This window comes from Coregonus clupeaformis, chromosome 11 (genome assembly GCF_020615455.1).
Source record: "Coregonus clupeaformis isolate EN_2021a chromosome 11, ASM2061545v1, whole genome shotgun sequence".
NCBI classification, from domain to species: Eukaryota; Metazoa; Chordata; class Actinopteri; order Salmoniformes; family Salmonidae; genus Coregonus; species Coregonus clupeaformis.
In genome coordinates this window covers 44,715,470-44,735,435 of record NC_059202.1, presented here as the reverse complement: position 1 = coordinate 44,735,435, position 19,966 = coordinate 44,715,470, and the positions used below count along the sequence as shown (strand labels likewise).

Sequence of the window (19,966 nt, the reverse complement as noted above, 5' to 3'; positions counted from 1 at the left end):
TAACCAGGAGGAGAGGCCTCATTTAACACAGTAAATTCATCAGCCTTAAGCCATGTTTCAGTCAGGCCAATCACATCAAGATTATGATCAGTGATTAGTTCATTGACCATAACTGCCTTGGAAGTGAGGGATCTAACATTAAGTAGCCCTATTTTGAGATGTGAGATATCACAATCTCTTTCAATAATGACAGGAATGGAGGAGGTCTTTATTGCAGTGAGATTGCTAAGGCAAAAACCGCCATGTTTAGTTTTGCTCAACCTAGATCGAGGCACAGACACGGTCTCAATGGGGATAGCTGAGCTGACTACACTGACTGTGCTAGTGACAGACTCCACTAAGCTGGCAGGCTGGCTAAAAGCCTGCTGCCTGGCCTGCACCCTATCTCATTGTGGAGCTAGAGGAGTTAGAGCCCTGTCTATGTTGGTAGATAAGATGATAGTTTGCGACCGAGTTTGCGAAACTCTGGTGTAGAGAATCATTGTACCATCTAAACCGCTGTGAAATATATTTTCAATTATCAAAAACATTGTATTTTCAGCTGTTTGAAGCTGGTGTACAAAATCGAAAGTGAAAGATGCAAAAACAAAACCTAAGTATGGGAAGCATAGAAATAGTGCACATAGAACAGATCTACCACTTCTTACACTTGCTTTCAAAGAGAATGACAGATCTATAACTCACATTTCTATGATAGTTTGGTCTGGTCGCCCAAAAAGTTACATATTGCAGCTTTAAGTTCCAAATGTTTCCAAAACCATATTGAAAGCAAGGTGTATCAATGTTTAGAAAGAGCTTTGTCGGAGCGTCGGTGCATTTGCCCTGGTTGGCAGACAGGTTTGTGAATAGACGGTATATGTTTAGCATTACCGTTTATGAATGGGCTAGTGTCCGGTTAGCTCTGGCTGTTACATTTGTATACTTTGAGCGGTGACCATCGCAATCAAAGTCGATACATTGTATCATTTTAACCACAGGAGGTTGGTGGCACCTTAATTGGGGAGGACGGACTTGTGGTAATGGCTGGAGCGGAATGGTTGGAATGGTATCAAACACATAGTTTCTAATGTTTGATGCCATTCCATTCGCTCCGTTCAAGCCATTATTATGAGCCGTCCTCCCATCAGCAGCCTCTACTGATTTTAACTCACCTGTGAGAGTGAAGAGGAAATTCAGAAACTCTTGGTGGACAGCGGAAGTTGATAAAAGTGCGTCTTTATTGTTAGTATAAACCAACGCATTTCAGTCCTTAGCCTTCATCAGTTTTACAGATAGAAACATTAAGGAGGCTTTTATATACTGAACAAAAATATAAACGCAACATGCAACAATTTCAAAGGTTTTACTGAGTTAAAGTTCATTAGGAAATCAGTCAATTGAAATAAATTAATTATGCCCTAATCTATGGATTTCACATGACTGGGAATACAGATATGCATCTGTTGATCACAGACACCTTAAAAAAAAGGTAGGGGCGTGGATCAGAAAACCAGCCAGTATCTGGTGTGACCACCATTTGCCTCATGCAGCGCGACATATCTCCTTCGCATAGAGTTGATCAGCCTGTTGATTGTGGCCTGTGGAACGTTGTCCCCAATTTGCTGGATATTGGGAGGAACTGGAACACGCTGTTGTACACGTCGATCCAGAGCATCCCAAAAATGCTCAATGGGTGACATGTCTGGTGAGTATGCAGGCCATGGAAGAACTGGAAAATGTTCAGCTTCCAGGAATTGTGTACAGATCCTTGCAATATGGGGCCGTGCATTATCATGCTGAAACATGGGGTTATGGCAGCGGATGAATGGCACGACAATGGGCCTCAGGATCTCGTCACGGTATCTCTGTGCATTCAAATTGCCATTGATAAAATGCAATTGGGTTCGTTGTCCGTAGCTTATGCCTGCCCATACCATAACTCCACCATGGGGCACTCTGTTCACAACGTTGACATCAGCAAACCGCTCGCCCACATGACGCCATACATGTGGTCTGCAGTTGTGAGGCCGGTTGGACGTACTGCCAAATTCTCTAAAACAACGTTGGAGGTGGCTTATAGTAAAGAAATTAACATTAAATTCTCTGGCAACAGCTCTGGTGGACATTCCTGCAGTCAGCATGCCAATTGCACGCTCCCTCAAAACATGAGACATCTGTGGCATTGTGTTGTGTGACAAAACTGCAAATTTTAGAGTGGCCTTTTATTGGCCCTGCCACAAGGTGCATCTGTGTAATGATCATGCTGTTTAAATTAATCAGCTTCTTGATATGCCACACCTGTCAGGTGGATGGATTATCTTGGCAAAGGAGAAATGCTCACTAAGATGTAAACAAATTTGTGCATCAAATTTGAGAGAAATAAGCTTTTTGTGCGTATGGAACATTTCGGGGATATTTTATTTCAGCTCATGAAACATGGGACCAACACTTTACATGTTGCGTTCATATTTTTGTTCAGTGTAGTTATTTCCTGTCGACTTTGCTGAGGCCACATGGTTGTTTTTGTCTGTCTACTTGGCGCTGTTTAGTAGGCCTACTTTGTCTGTCGGTATAATTATTCCCTTGCTGACGATGTCTGTCGTCATGATTCAAGCCCATGCTTGCTTGCTATTATTATTTATTCTTGCCCAGGCATGTTTACAGAGTGACAGATCATTAGAAAATAAAATTACAAATGTAGATTGTTTATTTTGATTGTACAAATGTTGCGGCATAAGTGTCAGGAGAGAAAAGTTTTGCTCCTCTCGAAAGTGAAACAATATATGGGGCAAGCGAATTAGTCTACCTTCATCTAAATATGTGTCTGGAATGAATGCAGGTAGTAGTAGCCCATTAGCCTATTTCTTTGATAACTGCATAGGACTAGGCAAGTAAATCATGTGTTTTTTTGATCTGTCGGGGTCGTTTACCTTTGAACAATGTGTGTGAATGAGCGAAGGAACATAACGATGCACTCTGAGATGAAGTCTGAGTGATAGCGCAGTAATGTGCACTTGAGGTATAGGCTTTGCCGGCATTAAAAAAGCACTTCCGGGTTTTCCGATCACGAGTAAATCCAATTACGAGTATCAAGTGTGATAAAATGGATACGAATATGAGTATGACAAGATCGGCACACCCCTACAAGAGGAATACCTACACTGAGTGTACAAAACATTAAGGACACCTGCTCTTTCCATGACATAGACTGACCAGGTGAATCCAGGTGAAAGCTATGATCCCTTAATGATGTCACTTGTTATGTCCACTTCAATCAGTGTAGGAAACAGGTTAAAGAAGGGTGTTTAAGCTTTGAGACAATTGAGACATGGATTTTGTATGTGTGCCATTCAGAGGGTGAATGGGCAAGACAAAATATTTAAGTGCCTTTGAACGGGATATGGTAGTAGGTGCACAGGTTTGTGTCAAGAACTGCAACACTGCTGGGTTTTAGGAAGGTGTCCTTTATGTTTTGTGAACTCAGTGTATGTGAGAATGCTGTTCAGTGACTACAGCTCAGCGTTCAACACCTTAGTGCTCTCCCAGCTCATCACCAAGCTAGGGACCCTCTGACTGAACACCTCCCTCTATAAGGATCCTGGACTTCCTGCCCTCGACCGCAAGGCTCTACAGAGGGTGGTGCGTATGGCCCAGTGCCATTCAGGACATTCATTCAAGGCGTTGTCTGAGAAAGGCCAGAAAAATTGGCAAAGACTCCAGTCACCCATGCCATGGACTGTTCTGGCTGCTTCCGTCCGGCAGGCAGTACCGGAGCATCGGGTTTCGGACCAACATCTCCAATACAGCTTCTTTCCCCAAGCCATAAGAATACTGAACAGCTAACAACAGCTGCCCATCCTCTCCCACGGACTATCTGCACTGACTCTATGCTCCCCCACAGGTCTCTAGCCACACATTCTCACACACACACACAAACACACGCTCGCGCACACACACACACACACACAAACACCCTCTCACACACCCACTTATGCTGCTGCTAAATTAATTAGTATTGATTATTATTACCATTAGTATTTATCCTGATACAAGTCACTTTTTACATGAACATATCTACCTCAATTACTCCAGTACCCCTGCAAATTGTAATGATGGTACTGGCACTGAGCTTGCATTTTGTGTTTTTTTCCTTTTCTTCTTTCGCATTTTGTTTTTGTTTTTTTAACCTATATTATTACTTTATTATTTCCTTCATATTATTTCCTCTCACATAGATATTGAATACTGCATTGTTGGGAAAGAGCTTTGTAAGTAAGCATTTCACTGAACTGTTTTACACCTGCTGTATCCTGTGCACATGACAAACAAACTTTGAAACTTGAAACCTGGTACTACTAGAATCTCAGGCCCTTCTCACCCTCTCCAATCTCCAAACCACAGTATTGACAGCACTGTAATGAAGGAGAGGAGGAGAGAAAGCACTGAGAGAGGACAAACATTCAGATGATGGAGCACAAAATAATTACCTGCTCGGGTGAGAGCCTCACCTGGCTTGAAACAACAATACCTACCAGTCCTGCCAAGTTGCAGTACAAAGCATCTACCCGGAACAAGTACTAAATGGATGCAAATTCAAAACCCAACCTTGCGTGTCACCAATACAAATGAGCCAGCCTTGGCAGGTGAAGGGGACGTAAGCTTCCGACTTAAGTCTACTGTTCCTTTTTCTCCCCATGAAAATATTCATATAATCCCATTGTGGAGTTGGCGGAGAGCATTACTCAGCATCTGGCCGCACGCCTCTATGGGGATTTACTTAACTCATATGCTACAATTTCTTCTCAGGTCACTCCAAACACAGTGCTCAGCGCTATTGACAGAGACACACTTGCTTCTCATTTCACGGTCATAAATTGATTCCGTCCTGGATAATTGCCTTGACAGCACCAGCCGAAGTCTGTGTGTAGTGTACTGTGTCTGTACTGTATGTGCATGTGTGTGTACTGTGTGTGTATGCATGTGTTTGTTTAGGTACCATGTGTATACAGTGCGGTGAAAAAGTATTTGCCCTGTTTCAGATTTTCTCAATCTTTGCATATTTCTGACACTGAATGTTATCAGATCTTTAACCAAAACCCAATAATAGATCAAGGGAACCTGCATGAATAAAAACAAAATGTTTATACTTTTTTCATTTATTTAATTAACAAATTTATGCAACACCCAATGCCCCTGTGTGAAAAAGTAATTCCCCCCTTACACTCAATAACTGGTTGTGCAATGACTGCAACCAAACACTTCTTGCAGTTATTGATCAGTCTCTCTTATGTCTGGCAAAAACCAAACACTGCATTCCACAACTTCAAACCAACGGTCAAGCATGGTAGTGGTAGTGTGATGGTTTGGGGATGCTTTGCTGCCTCAGGACCCGGACGACTTGCCATCATTGAAGGAACCATGAATTCTGCTCTGTATCAGATAATTCTAAAGGAGAATGTCAGGCCATCCATCCGTGAGCTGAAGTGCAGCTGGAATATGCAGAAAGACAATGATCCAAAACACACAAGCAAGTCCAGAATGGCTCAAAAGCAACAAATGTAAAGTTCTGAAATGGCCTATAGTCAAAGTCCAGACCTAAACCCGATTGAGATGTTGTGGCAGGACCTGAAACGAGCAGTTCATGCTCGACAAACCACCAATGTAGCTGAGTTAAAGCAGTTCTGCATGGAAGAGAGGCCCAAAATGTGAGAGACTGATCAACAACTACAGGAAGCGTTTGGTTGCAGTCATTGCAGCTAAAGGTGTAAGGGGGTAATTACTTTTTCACACAGGGGCATTGGGTGTTGCATAACTTTGTTTATGAAATAAATGAAAAAAGTATCAATATGTTGTGTTATTTGTTTACTTGGGTTCCCTTTATCTAATATTAGGTTCTGGTTGAAGATCTGATAACATTCAGTGTCCAAAATATGAAAAAACTGAGAAAATCAGAAAGGGGGCAAACACTTTTTCAGGGCACTGTATGCAGCAGCAGCAGCAGTGGATCTGGTTAGGAGAAGCTGAACAACCAGGGAATAGTCCTGTGTTCCCTAGTCAGCAGAACTGAGTGGTGCCTGCCTCAAACAGACAGGGGGGCAGGGGTGGGCTAGGCAGAGCTAATACTACTCCAGGCAACGATGGAACAAGGTCCCTGGTTAAAGTGAAAGCCCTTGGCCTTGACAATGCAAACCAATTGCGTTTCTCCCAGTGAGGAAAAGAGAGAGGGAATCTCTTCTGTAGAGGCAGAAGAAAACAGTGGACTTACAAGCTTTTGGTAATGCCAATCCATTGTTAAATCACTTCAATATGTACAGTAGAGAGGCAGCTTAAAAAGAAGAAGACTGGGTTCTTGTTCAAGGGAAGGGAAACCATTTGGTGATTTAAAATGCAAAGCCATTGTTTTCAGTTCACTGGGGAAAATGCATTGAATCTCTTCAGTATTTACGGTAGAGGTAGAGGCAGCTCAAAGAAAGTACGTCTGGGGAAATGTAAACCATATCGTGCTGTGGAGAGATTTTTGTTCTATCTGAAATATGTTTAGACAGTGTTATGAAAGACTCATTTAGACATACTGCAAGATCCTGTTAAGCTTTGAAACAAAATAAACGAGAAAAACAAACAACAACAAAAAGACTGTGTGGGCCTTCAGAGTGACGCAGCGGTCTAAGGCACTGTATTGCAGTGCTGAGGCGCCAATACAGCATGGGGTTCGATCCCAGGCTGTCACAGCCAGACGTGACCGGGAGCCCAATAGGGCGGCACACAATTGGCCCAGCGCTATCCGGGTTAGGGGAGGGTTTGGCCGGGGGCTTTCCTTGGCTCATCATGCTCTAGTGACTCCTTGTGGCGACCCGGGCGCCTGCAAGCTGACTTCGATCGTCAGTTGAACAGTGTTTCCTCCGACACGTTGGTGTGGCTGGCTTCCGGGTTAAGCGAGCAGTGTGTTAAGAAGCAACACGGCTTGGCGGGTCATGTTTTGTAGAACGCATGTCTCAACCTTTGCCTCTGCCGAGCCCATTGGGGAGTTGCAGTGATGAGACAAGATCGTAACTACCAATTGGGGAGAACATTTTGGTAAAATTACAAAAATAATACATATATATAAGAAAAAAGACTCTGTGGCATTCGTTCCAGAAAAAAAGTGGGAGATTTGCGGCAAATCCTGCTGTGTGTTTCAGAGGCGGGAGGAATGCAACAGTGTCTCATCGCATCCAGGGGGGATGGAGCCATGGCAGAAGACACAGCCACACGTTGGGGTTAGGGTGAGGAAGTGAGAGGGGCTGAGGAGGAGGCGCGTTGAAAGCCCCCTTTTACTTTTGTGCTTTTTTACTTCAATCACCAAAAGCCGGGAGAGAGGAGCTGGCATCAGCCAGGGGCAAATAAACAACTGTACTAGCTACAAACAATGTGGCAAAGTTGCTCAGGCTCTGAGGTGGTGGTGGAAGTGGTGGTGGGGAGCTGGAGGAGGGGAAGAGTGACTCCTTAATGTTGTTACTGCAGCATGGCTGATCCACCGAAGCAAACACAAAATGCCTTTTCAAATTGGGAGCAGAGAGTCTTTGATGGTGTGTAACATGACTGCACCACTGCCGCTGCACCAACACTAGAACCAACAGGACCCTGAACAGCTTCTATCCACAAGCCATAAGACTGCTAAATAGTTATTTAAATAGTTAACCAATAGCTACCCGGACTATATGCATTGACCCTTTTTGCACTAACTCTTCACATACACTGATGCTACTGTTTATTATCTATCCTGTTGCCTAGTCACTTTATACTTACCCACATGTACATATCTTCCTCAATTACCTCGTACCCCTGTACATCGACTCGGTACTGGTACCCAGTGTATATAGCCAAGTTATCGTTACTCATTGTGTATTTATTCCTTTATTCCTTTATTTATCTCTGCATTGTTGGGAATGGCCTGTAAATAAGCATTTCACTGTTAGTCTACACCTGTTGTTTACAACGCATGTGACAAATACAATTGGATTTGATTTGATTCATCTGGCCTAATTGGTTTGGGGGAAAATAAATATTGGGATAACGACATAGATAAGAACCTCTAGGATAGTCTCTCTGAGGCTGGGCTGTGAGCAGCACTGTTACAGGGCATTCTGGTATTTCATAGGACTTGACAAGTCATTAATGGACGACACTGTGTCGGAGAAGCAGTGTTGTTTGACTGCTGTGGGCTGTTGCTGTTTGTAAATTAGGGCAGACAGACTGAAAGACAAGGGCTTGCTTGAGGGCCTTTACTGAGAGAAACACAGTGTTACACAACGTAGTGAACCTGCAAAATACGCTTGCACAATTTTCACATCGCTCATTTGGATGTATGTACACTAAAGGTCAAAAGTTTTAGAACACCTACTCATTCAATGGTTTTTCTTTATTTGTAAAATGTTCTACATTGTAGAATAATAGTGAAGACATCAAAACTATAAAATAACACATATGGAATGATGTAGTAACCAAAAAAGTGTTCAACAAATCAAAATAAATGTTATATTTCAGATTCTTCAAATAGCCACCCTTTGCCTTGATGACAGCTTTGCACACTCTTGGCAATATAAAATATATTTTGATTTGTTGAACACTTTTCTGGTTACTACATTATTCCATATGTGTTATTTCATAGTTTCGATGTCTTCACTATAGTAGGTGTTCTAAAACTTTTGACCAGTAGTGTATGTATGGTGCAGTTTAGGAGTGTGGGGCAGAGCAGGGAAATCACATTACAGTACCTGTTCTCGTTGCGCTGTGTGTAGCGTGGCTGGGGATCAGAGTCTCCATCATTAACATCGTAGCTGGCATCAGGGTCCTGGGAACAGAGATGGAAACAGGTGTTGAAGATGGGAGACTGGGGCTATGGCTGAAGATGAGGTGAGGCGAGGTGAGTAGTCATGCTGTACTTCGCTCCGCAGGTAATATGACACATTACATTACAATGGAACGATTTGATTAGTGTAATGTTAGCTAGCTACATAGTTGTATTTGTATCAAAGATAAAGGTGTAGTATAGAGAAACTATCGAGGTTAGCTAGCCAGCTACATTCGTTCGCACCGACGCCGTTTTTCAAACAAAGTCAACACAGCAGCCATTGCTAGCTAGCCAACACTACCAGCTAGCAGTACTGTAGCAACTAAATACAATATCATTTTAGCCAGCTACATTCGTTCGCAGCGACGCCGTTTTTCAAACAAAGTCAACACCACAGCCATTGCTAGCTAGCCAACACTACCAGCTAGCAGTACTGTAGCAGCTAAATACAATATAATTTTAGTCAATGAGAATTTTGCAACATAAAGCTTCCCTTTCTGAACATTCGAGATGTGTAGTCCACTTGTGTAGCTAGCATGACTGACTTTGTGCTAGCTAGCCAACGTTTAATTATTGCTGTGTTATGAAAGGAACTAGACACGGACACAAATTATCTGTTTAGTGTGTTAACACACTATTGGTAGTTTGGTGTAACCAAGTATTGGTGCTAAACCGTGTGTTATTGGATGCTAGCATGCTAGTTAGCTATGGCGTCATAGGATACGGTGCCCTGGGCGGTTTTTCATGGAAGAATACTGTACCAAGTTAGCTAGCTGAATAAAGTAAGTTAGAGTCTATTCCTAGAAACATTGAACCGCTGTAGTTTACAACAATTATAATTTCTAAAGTGGAAGTTGGGAGAGTTATATTCGGGTGTTTCAGTGAAACAATTATAGTTTCTGAGGTGGAAGTTGGGAGAGTTATATTTGGGAGTTGTGGTGAGGGAGGCCCCGCTCTCTCCTTTCCCAGATGTTTAGTTCATTTCATTCCGATCTCCTCTGCATTATTGTAGCCATTTGCTGCAGCCTGTCAACTATGCCTCTGCCTATCCCTGTTCTCTCCTCTCCGCACAGGCTACACAAACGCCTCACACCGCGTGGCTGCTGCCTCTCTAACCTGGTGGTCCCTGCACGCACCACCCACCTGGAGTTCCAGGTCTCAGGCAGCCTCTGGAACTGCCGTTCTGCTGCCAACAAGGCAGACTTCATCCCAGCCTATGCTACCCTCCAGTCCCTCGACTTCTTGGCGCTGACGGAAACATGGATTACCACTGAAAACACTGCTACTCCTACTGCTCTCTCCTCGTCTGACCATGTGTTCTCGCATACCCCGAGAGCATCTGGTCGGCGGGGTGGTGGCACAGGAATCCTCTTCTCTCCCAAGTGGACATTCTCAATTTTTCCCCCTAACCCATCTGTCTATCTCCTCATTTGAATTCCATGCTGTCACAGTCACTAGCCCATTTAAGCTTAATATCCTTGTCATCTATCGCCCTCCAGGTTCCCTTGGAGAGTTCATCAATGAGCTTGACGCCTTGATAAGTTCCTTTCCTGAGGATGGCTCACCCCTCACAGTTCTTGGGGATTTCAACCTCCCTACGTCTACATTTGACTCATTTCTCTCTGCCTCCTTCTTTCCACTCCTCTCCTCTTTTGACCTCACCCTCTCACCGTCCCCCCTACTCACAAGGCAGGCAATACGCTTGACCTCATCTTTACTAGATGCTGTTCTTCTACTAATCTCACTGCAACTCCCCTCCATGTCTCCGACCACTACTTTGTATCCTTTTCTCTCTCGCTCTCCTCCAACACTACTCACTCTGCCCCTACACAGATGGTAATGCGCCGCCCGCAACCTTCGCTCTCTCTCTCCCGCTACTCTCTCCTCTTCCATCCTATCATCTCTTCCCTCTGCTCAATCCTTCTCCCTCCAATCTCCTGATTCTGCCTCCTCAACCCTCCTCTCCTCCCTTTCTGCATCCTTTGACTCTCTATGTCCCCTATCCTCCCGGCCGGCTCGGTCCTCCCCCTCCAGCTCCGTGGCTTGATGACTCATTGCGAGCTCACAGAACAGAGCTCCGGGCAGCTGAGCGGAAATGGAAGAAAACTAGACTCCCTGCGGACCTGGCATCTTTTCACTCCCTCCTCTCTACATTTTCTTCATCTGTTTCTGCTGCTAAGGCCACTTTCTACCACTCTTAATTCCAAGCATCTGCCTCTAACCCTAGGAAGCTCTTTGCCACATTCTCCTCCCTGCTGAATCCCCCCCCCCCCGCCTCCCTCTCTGTGGATGACTTCGTCAACCACTTTGAAAAGAAGGTTGACGACATCCGATCCTCGTTTGTTAAGACAAATGACACTGCTGGTCCTGCTCACACTGCCCTACCCTATGCTTTGACTTCTTTCTCCCCTCTCTCTCCAGATAAAATCTTGCGACTTGTGACTGCAGGCCGCCCAACAACCTGCCCGCTTGACCCTATCCCCTCCTCTCTTCTCCAGACCATCTCCGGTGACCTTCTCCCCTACCTCACCTCGCTGATCAACTCATCCTTGACCGCAGGCTATGTCCCTTCCGTCTTCAAGAGAGCGAGAGTTGCACCCCTTCTCAAAAAACCAACACTCGATCCCTCTGATGTCAACAACTACAGACCAGTATCCCTTCTTTCTTTTCTTTCCAAAACTATTGAGCGTGCCGTCTTTAGCCAACTCTCTTGCTATCTCTCTCAGAATGACCTTCTTGATCCAAACCAGTCAGGTTTCAAGACTGGTCATTCAACTGAGACTGCTCTTCTCTGTGTCACGGAGGCTCTCGGCACTGCTAAAGCTAACTCTCTCTCCTCTGCTCTTGTCCTTCTAGACCTGTCTGCTGCCTTTGATACTGTGAACCATCAGATCCTCCTCTCCACCCTCTCCGAGCTGGGCATCTCCGGCGCGGCTCACTCTTGGATTGCGTCCTACCTGACCGGTCGCTCCTACCAAGTGGCGTGGCGAGAAGCTGTCTCCCGCACCACGTGCTCTCACCACTGGTGTCCCCAGGGCTCAGTTCTAGGCCCTCTCCTATTCTCGCTATACACCAAGTCACTTGGCTCTGTCATATCCTCACATGGCCTCTCCTATCATTGCTACGCTGACGATACACAACTAATCTTCTCCTTTCCCCCTTCTGATAACCAGGTGGCGAATCGCATCTCTGCATGTCTGGCAGACATATCAGTATGGATGACGGATCACCACCTCAAGCTGAACCTTGGCAAGACGGAGCTGCTCTTCCTCCCGGGGACGGACTGCCCGTTCCATGATCTCGCCATCACGGTTGACAACTCCGTTGTGTCCTCCTCCCAGAGTGCGAAGAGCCTTGGCGTGACCCTGGACAACACCCTGTCGTTCTCCGCTAATATCAAGGCGGTGACCCGATCCTGTAGGTTCATGCTCTACAACATTCGGAGAGTACAACCCTGCCTTACACAGGAAGCGGCACAGGTCCTAATCCAGGCACTTGTCATCTCCCGTCTGGATTACTGCAACTCGCTGTTGGCTGGGCTCCCTGCCTGTGCCATTAAACCCCTACAACTCATCCAGAATGCCGCAGCCCGTCTGGTGTTCAACCTTCCCAAGTTCTCTCACGTCACCCCGCTCCTCCGCACACTCCACTGGCTTCCAGTTGAAGCTTGCATCTGTTACAAGACCATGGTGCTTGCCTATGGAGCTGTGAGGGGAACGGCACCTCCGTACCTTCAGGCTCTGATCAGTCCCTACACCCAAACGAGGGCATTGCGTTCATCCACCTCTGGCCTGCTGGCTCCCTTCCTCTGCGGAAGCATAGTTCCCCCCTCAGCCCAGTCAAAACTGTTCGCTGCTCTGGCACCCCAATGGTGGAACAAGCTCCCTCACGACGCCAGGACAGCGGAGTCACTCACCACCTTCCGGAGACATTTGAAACCCCACCTCTTTAAGGAATACCTGGGATAGGATAAAGTAATCCTTCTACCCCCTCTAAGATAGCTTAGCAGTGCGGAGAGCCTCCGTGACACAGAGAAGAGCAGTCTCAGTTGAATGACCAGTCTTGAAACCTGACTGGTTTGGATCAAGAAGGTCATTCTGAGAGAGATAGCAAGAGAGTTGGCTAAAGACGGCACGCTCAAGTGTTTTGGAGAGAAAAGAAAGAAGGGATACTGGTCTGTAGTTGTTGACATCAGAGGGATCGAGTGTTGGTTTTTTGAGAAGGGGTGCAACTCTCGCTCTCTTGAAGATGGAAGGGACATAGCCAGCGGTCAAGGATGAGTTGATGAGCGAGGTGAGGTAAGGGAGAAGGTCACCGGAGATGGTCTGGAGAAGAGAGGAGGGGATAGGGTCAAGCGGGCAGGTTGTTGGGCGGCCGGCCGTCACAAGTCGCAAGATTTCATCTGGAGAGAGAGGGGAGAAAGAAGTCAAAGCATAGGGTAGGGCAGTGTGAGCAGGACCAGCAGTGTCATTTAACAAACGAGGATCGGATGTCGTCAACCTTCTTTTCAAAATGGTTGACGAAGTCATCCACAGAGAGGGAGGAGGGGGAGGGGTAGGAGGATTCAGCAGGGAGGAGAAGGTGGCAAAGAGCTTCCTAGGGTTAGAGGCAGATGCTTGGAATTTAGAGTGGTAGAAAGTGGCTTTAGTAGCAGAAACAGATGAAGAAAATTTAGAGAGGAGGGAGTGAAAAGATGCCAGGTCCGCATGGTCTAGTTTTCCTCCATTTCCGCTCGGCTGCCCGGAGCCCTGTTCTGTGAGCTCGCAATGAGTCGTCAAGCCACGGAGCAGGAGGGGAGGACCGAGCCGGCCGGGAGGATAGGGGACATAGAGAGTCAAAGGATGCAGAAAGGGAGGAGAGGAGGGTTGAGGAGGCAGAATCAGGAGATTGGAGGGAGAAGGATTGAGCAGAGGGAAGAGATGATAGGATGGAAGAGGAGAGAGTAGCGGGAGAGAGAGAGCGAAGGTTGTGACGGCGCATTACCATCTGAGTAGGGGCAGAGTGAGTAGTGTTGGAGGAGAGCGAGAGAGAAAAGGATACAAAGTAGTGGTCGGAGACATGGAGGGGAGTTGCAGTGAGATTAGTAGAAGAACAGCATCTAGTAAAGATGAGGTCAAGCGTATTGCCTGCCTTGTGAGTAGGGGGGACGGTGAGAGGGTGAGGTCAAAAAGAGGAGAGGAGTGGAAAGAAGGAGGCAGAGAGAAATGAGTCAAAGGTAGACATAGGGAGGTTGAAGTCACCCAGAACTGTGAGGGGTGAGCCATCCTCAGGAAAGGAACTTATCAAGGCGTCAAGCTCATTGATGAACTCTCCAAGGGAACCTGGAGGGCGATAAATGACAAGGATGTTAAACTTGAATGGGCTAGTGACTGTGACAGCATGGAATTCAAATGAGGAGATAGACAGATGGGTCAGGGGAAAAAGAGAGAATGTCCACTTGGGAGAGATGACGATTCCTGTGCCACCACCCCGCTGACCAGATGCTCTTGGGGTATGCGAGAACACATGGTCAGACGAGGAGAGAGCAGTAGGAGTAGCAGTGTTTTCAGTGGTAATCCATGTTTCCGTCAACGCCAAGAAGTCGAGGGACTGGAGGGTAGCATAGGCTGAGATGAACTCTGCCTTGTTGGCCGCAGAACGGCAGTTCCAGAGGCTGCCGGAGACCTGGAACTCCACGTGGGTGGTGCGTGCAGGGACCATCAGGTTAGAGAGGCAGCAGCCACGCGGTGTGAGGCGTTTGTATAGCCTGTGCGGAGAGGAGAGAACAGGGATAGACAGAGGCATAGTTGACAGGCTACAGAAAATGGCTACAATAATGCAAAGGAGATCGGAATGAAGAGAGCGGGGCCTACCTCACTTACGTTTCAATGAAACACCCAAATATAACTCTCCCAACTTCCATCTCAGAAACTATAATTGTTGTAAACTACAGCGGTTCAATGTTTTCTAGGAATAGACTAACTTAGTTTATTCAGCTAGCTAACTTGGAACAGTATTCTTCCGTGAAAACCGTCCAGGGCACCTAGTCATATGACGCCACAGCCAACTAGCATGCCGGACTCCAACAACACGGTTTAGCACCAATACTCGGCCACAGCAAACCACCAGTGTGTCAACACGACAAGCAGATCATTTGTGTCCGTGTCTAACGTTGTGGGTTAGTCCCGACAGCTTGAGCGAGTCCGTCGTCAACTTATTCAGCCAGTTAGTTAGCTAGAATAGTTAGCATACTAGCTAGCCATTGCTTTCTGCCACGAAGAAACCCCTCCTCCCACGGCACGAACACACAGAGTGAGCCAAGCTAACGTTAACTAGTCACTCATGTCCCGAATTCCCTTGAACGACTCTGGCTACCAGTATGTAAAAACAAAACACAAATGTATTGTTATAACTTACCCCTAGCAGCTACTGTTAGCTAGCCAAGTGCAAAGCTAGCCACTGAATTGACTTTCGTGTCTGTTCGCTAGGTCGTTCCAGCTATTGTTCAGTAGCTATCCAGGTAGCAACAAGCTAGCTACATTTCAAGCACAGTAGCCACTTACTACCTAACGTTAACGCTTCAGACAATGAGGTTAGAAAAACAGCTGAATGGTAGGCATTATTGTATGTAATTATTGTAGGCAGCTAGCTGGCGTAATTACAGGTACTCTCAGGCGTGAAACAACTATCCACAGTTGCTAATAGTTACCAGTAGCTATTCGCTAGCTAGTCCAGGTAGTGGGTTAGCTAGCTTCGTGCTTCACCGGGCTCAGCCGAATACAATACTAACCTACAATAATTACATACAACAACCCACGATAACTACCTACAATACCTAACTACAATCTAAATACATAGTTTAAGCTTTACTCGACAAAGGCCAAACTATGTATATAAGCCATATAAGCCAAGCTTACCTCCCGCCAGAGAGAGACATAACCTCACCCGACGACGACCACACTACCACACCAAGTAACAATACCTTAAAAGAAAATGACTCAAGTAAAAGTAAAAGTCTTCCAGTAAAATACTACTTGAGTAAAAGTCTAAAAGTATATGGTTTTAAATGTCCTAAAGTACAGTGGTGGAAAAAGTACCCAATTGTCATACTTGAGTAAAAGTCAAAAGTAAATGCTATACATCAAATTCCTTATATTAAGCAAACCAGACAGCACATTTTTTTTTACCAGACAGACGGGGCACACTCCAACACTTAGACATCATATACAAATGCAGTATTTGTGTTTAGTGAGTCCACCAGATCAATGTCAGTAGGGATGACAATGCGCTATATTGATAGCTGCATGAATTGGACCATAATTCTGTCCTGCCTGAGCATTTGAAATGTAATGAGTACTTTTTGGTGCCAAAGGAAAATGGATGGGAGTAAAAAGTACATATTTTCTTTAGGAATGTAGTGGAGTAAAAGTAGTCAAAAATATAAATAGTAAAGTAAAGTACAGATACCCTAAAAAACTTTAAAGTGTTTTTACTTAAGTATTTTACACTGCCTTTATATTTAAAAATGAGCATATAAACTGATTGTTTAAAGCAAAATTACCTAAACTATTGCAAAAAATGTGGATAAAGTCAAGGGATCTGAATACTTTCCGAATGCACTCAACTAATAAAGCCTAATATCGCGCAAGCCATTTTAGCATTTGAATGCTGAAAGTGCCGTGCAGATGTGAAAGATCAGATGTGAAAGATCATATGTGAAAGATTGGTGGTCAGCCCAAGAAGCTGGGCACAGCGCACAGTTTGACTAGGCTACTCATATTGCCTGGGGTTGTTCAGCATGCAAAATGACTTGTAGATCAATGACCGTCAAAACAGTTACATGCATAGTTCGACACTGAAGGAGAAGACGCATCAGTTGTCACAAAAGATAAGAGGTATTTTCAGAAGGTAGAAAAAATTTAATATGAGCCCCCCAAAAAAGTTCACAGGCGATTCGTAACGTTCTAATCGATTTTCTGAGAGATGAATGCTACATTTGGATCGGCTTGGGGTCTGGGGACCGATGTAAAAATGTGCATCTTAAACATTTGAATCGGGGACTGACGCGTATCTGTGAATCGTTACATCCCTAGTAGGCATCCTTTACATTGCCTTCAACTAGCCGTGTCTCAGAAAGTGCAGATAAAATTACTCTTCTTCTTCCACCTCATCTGCACTAAGTGAAGACACAGGCAAGGTGAAAGCATTGTGCAGCCAGGTAGGAAGATACTTCTTCTTTCATCTATCGAGATAGAGCAGGTTGTGGTTGCAGTACTCACGTAGTTGGTGGCAAGGTCTGGGTGGTCTTTCTCTATGCCGTCATCCAGGATGGTGACCACCACTCCTCTCCCAGTGTACCCCTGGGACCACGCTCCCCTGGCATTCAGGTCTGCTTGGCTGGGGTTGGACTGGAGAGAACACAGAAGAGCAAGCGTTCATGAAGCCATTGCTATCACAAAGACACAGGGTGTTTGTCAATATGCATACTACCGTGCTCCACACGCTCATGCTCCGAGTGCATTCTCCGACCAAGTTAGGTTGAGTACATTCTTGTGAAGAAGAGAGTGTGGAGAATGCATAAAACAATATATTTGAGAAGCACTTGCACCCCCTACAATAGGATCTGCTTTGAAACAAGCATAGGGACTGGTCTTGATAAATCAATCAGATTTGTATTTTCACTGAATCTCTTGTTTGGGTATTGGTTAGCCTACAATTAGGGTGTGGAAATGTTAGGGTTATTTTGCTCTTCACTCGCAGTCGCTTAGTAGCCTAGGCCTAGTCCCGACCGGTCACGTTGGACAGCGCCATATTTTCCTCACGGAAACCCTGAGGCCAACATAAGCTACTGTAAAATGCATTTTCGTTTTCTTGGAATAGAAACACCATAATATTAATCAATTTAATTAAGCTACATTTCTAACAGTATAAACAGCACAACAAATACAATAATAATTTACTAACAAATTATAGTCAATCCCATATAGTCTGTTCTAACAAAAAAAGGTTTTAAAGTCTCTAGTACAGCCAATATTAAAAACTGTCAAATGCATTCGTGAATTCAATCGCTTTAGCTGACATGTTGCGGTTTATTCATTGTTTAATTATTCAAGGCTCCCTTTGTTATTTCGTTTTATTTAGTTTTATAACTAAAATGGTAATGTAGGTGTTTTAAATAAATAAAACACCTACATTAAATAGCTCAGGTCTTGAAAATATGTGAAAACTTTATTATTATTATTTTTTATCAGTGCTTAGTAGCCGAGGCTTAATGGCTTCGCCATCAACTTGTTAATTTAGCTGACATCACTTGCGTATATTCAGTCAACACATATATTTGAAGAATATAATGGAAAATAACAGACCATTTTTGTTTCTCTTCTAATAAAAACCTTACAGTGTAACAACAGCTTTAGTAAGTAATAAGCTACGATCCAGTTACAGCTTCTTCTTACAAAGTAGAAACAAAAACAGTGTCTTTTTTTGAGTGTGCGCGCGGGACAGAGGAAGAGCAATTCTTACACCATTGTTCTAAATTCAATCACTATCTTCTTGTTCATCCTCGTCATTCAGTTAATTCAGATTCAATTGTAATAAATTTTTTCACTCCTGTTCAACAACTCCAAATCGCTTTTGCATGTGCTCCAAAGGGATAACTTGAAATAACATGATATAGGTTAATTAAATAATCGAAAGGAAGTTTGGACACACCTACTCATTCAAGGGTTTTTCTTTATTTTTATAGTGAAGACATCAAAACTATGAAACAACACATATGGAATCATGTTGTAAACAAAAAAGTGTTAAACAAATATTTTATATTTGAGATTCTTCAAATAGCCACCCTTTGCCTTGATGACAGCTTTGCACACTCTTGGCATTCTCTCAACCAGCTTCACCTGGAATGCTTTTCCAACAGTCTTGAAGGAGTTCCCACATATGCTGAGCACTTGTTGGCTGCTTTTCCTTCACTCTGCGGTCCGACTCATCCCGAACCATCTCAATTGGGTTGAGTTCGGGGGATTGTGTAGGCCAGGTCATCTGATGCAGCACTCCATCACTCTCCTTCTTGTTAAAATAGCCCTTACACAGCCTGAAGGTGTGTTGGGTCATTGTCCTGTTGAAAAACAAATGATAGTCCCACTAAGCCCAAACCAGATGGGATGGCGTATCTCTGCAGAATGCTGTGGTAGCCATGCTGGTTAAGTGTGCCTTGAATTCTAAATAAATCACAGACAGTGTCACCAGCAACGCACCTCCACACCATAACACCTCCTCCTCCATGCTTTACTGTGGGGAATTCACATGCGGAGATCATCCGTTCACCCACACCGCGTCTCACAAAGACACGGCGGTTGGAATCAAAAATCTCCAAGACCAAAGGACAGATGTCCATTGCTCGTGTTTCTTGGCCCAAGCAGGTCTCTTCTTATTATTGGTGTCCTTTAGTAGTGCTTTCTTTGCAGCAAATCGACCATGAAGACCCCTCTGAACAGTTGACGTTGAGATGTGTCTGTTACTTGAACTCTGTGAAGCATTTATTTGGGCTGCAATTTCTGAGGCTGGTAACTCTAATGCATTTATCCTCTGCAGCAGAGGTAACTCTGGGTCTTCCATTAATGAGGCAGACCTCATGAGAGCCAGTTTCATCATAGCGTTTGATGGTTTTTGCAACTGCACTTGAAGAAACTTGAAAAGTTCTTGACATTTTCCGTATTGACTGACCATGTCTTAAAGTAATGATGGACTGCCATTTCTCTTTGCTTATTTGAGCTGTTCTTGCCATAATATGGACTTGGTCTTTTACCAAATAGGGCTATCTTCTGCATATCCCGCACTACCTTTTCACAACACAACTGATTGGCTGAAACGCATTAAGGAAAGAAATTCCACAAATTAACTTTTAACAAGGCACACCTGTAATTGAAATGCATTCCAGGTGACTACCTCATGAAGCTGGTTGAGAGAATGCCAAGAGTGTGCAAAGCTGTCATCAATGCAAAGGGCTATTTGAAGAATCTCAAATATAAAATATATTTGGATTTGTTTAACACTTTTTTGGTTACTACATGTGTTATTTCATAGTTTTGATGTCTTCACTATTATTCTACAATGTAGAATATAGTCAAAATAAAGAAAAACCCTGGAATGAGTAGGTGTGTCCAAACTTTTGACTGG

At 44.5% G+C, this 19,966-nt stretch overlaps 1 protein-coding gene across 2 annotated transcripts in view; it reads right to left on the bottom strand.

The window, feature by feature from the left end:
- Positions 1-19,966, bottom strand: part of LOC121577037 (furin) — a 199,419-nt gene that overhangs the window by 71,013 nt on the left and 108,440 nt on the right. For both annotated transcript variants that reach the window (XM_041890736.2, XM_041890737.2), the window contains exons 5-6: positions 17,068-17,196; positions 8,733-8,809 (exon numbers count right to left, since the gene is read on the bottom strand). In XM_041890736.2, coding sequence (XP_041746670.1) covers positions 8,733-8,809; positions 17,068-17,196 — 206 coding nt within the window. The remainder of the gene's footprint in view (positions 1-8,732; positions 8,810-17,067; positions 17,197-19,966) is intronic.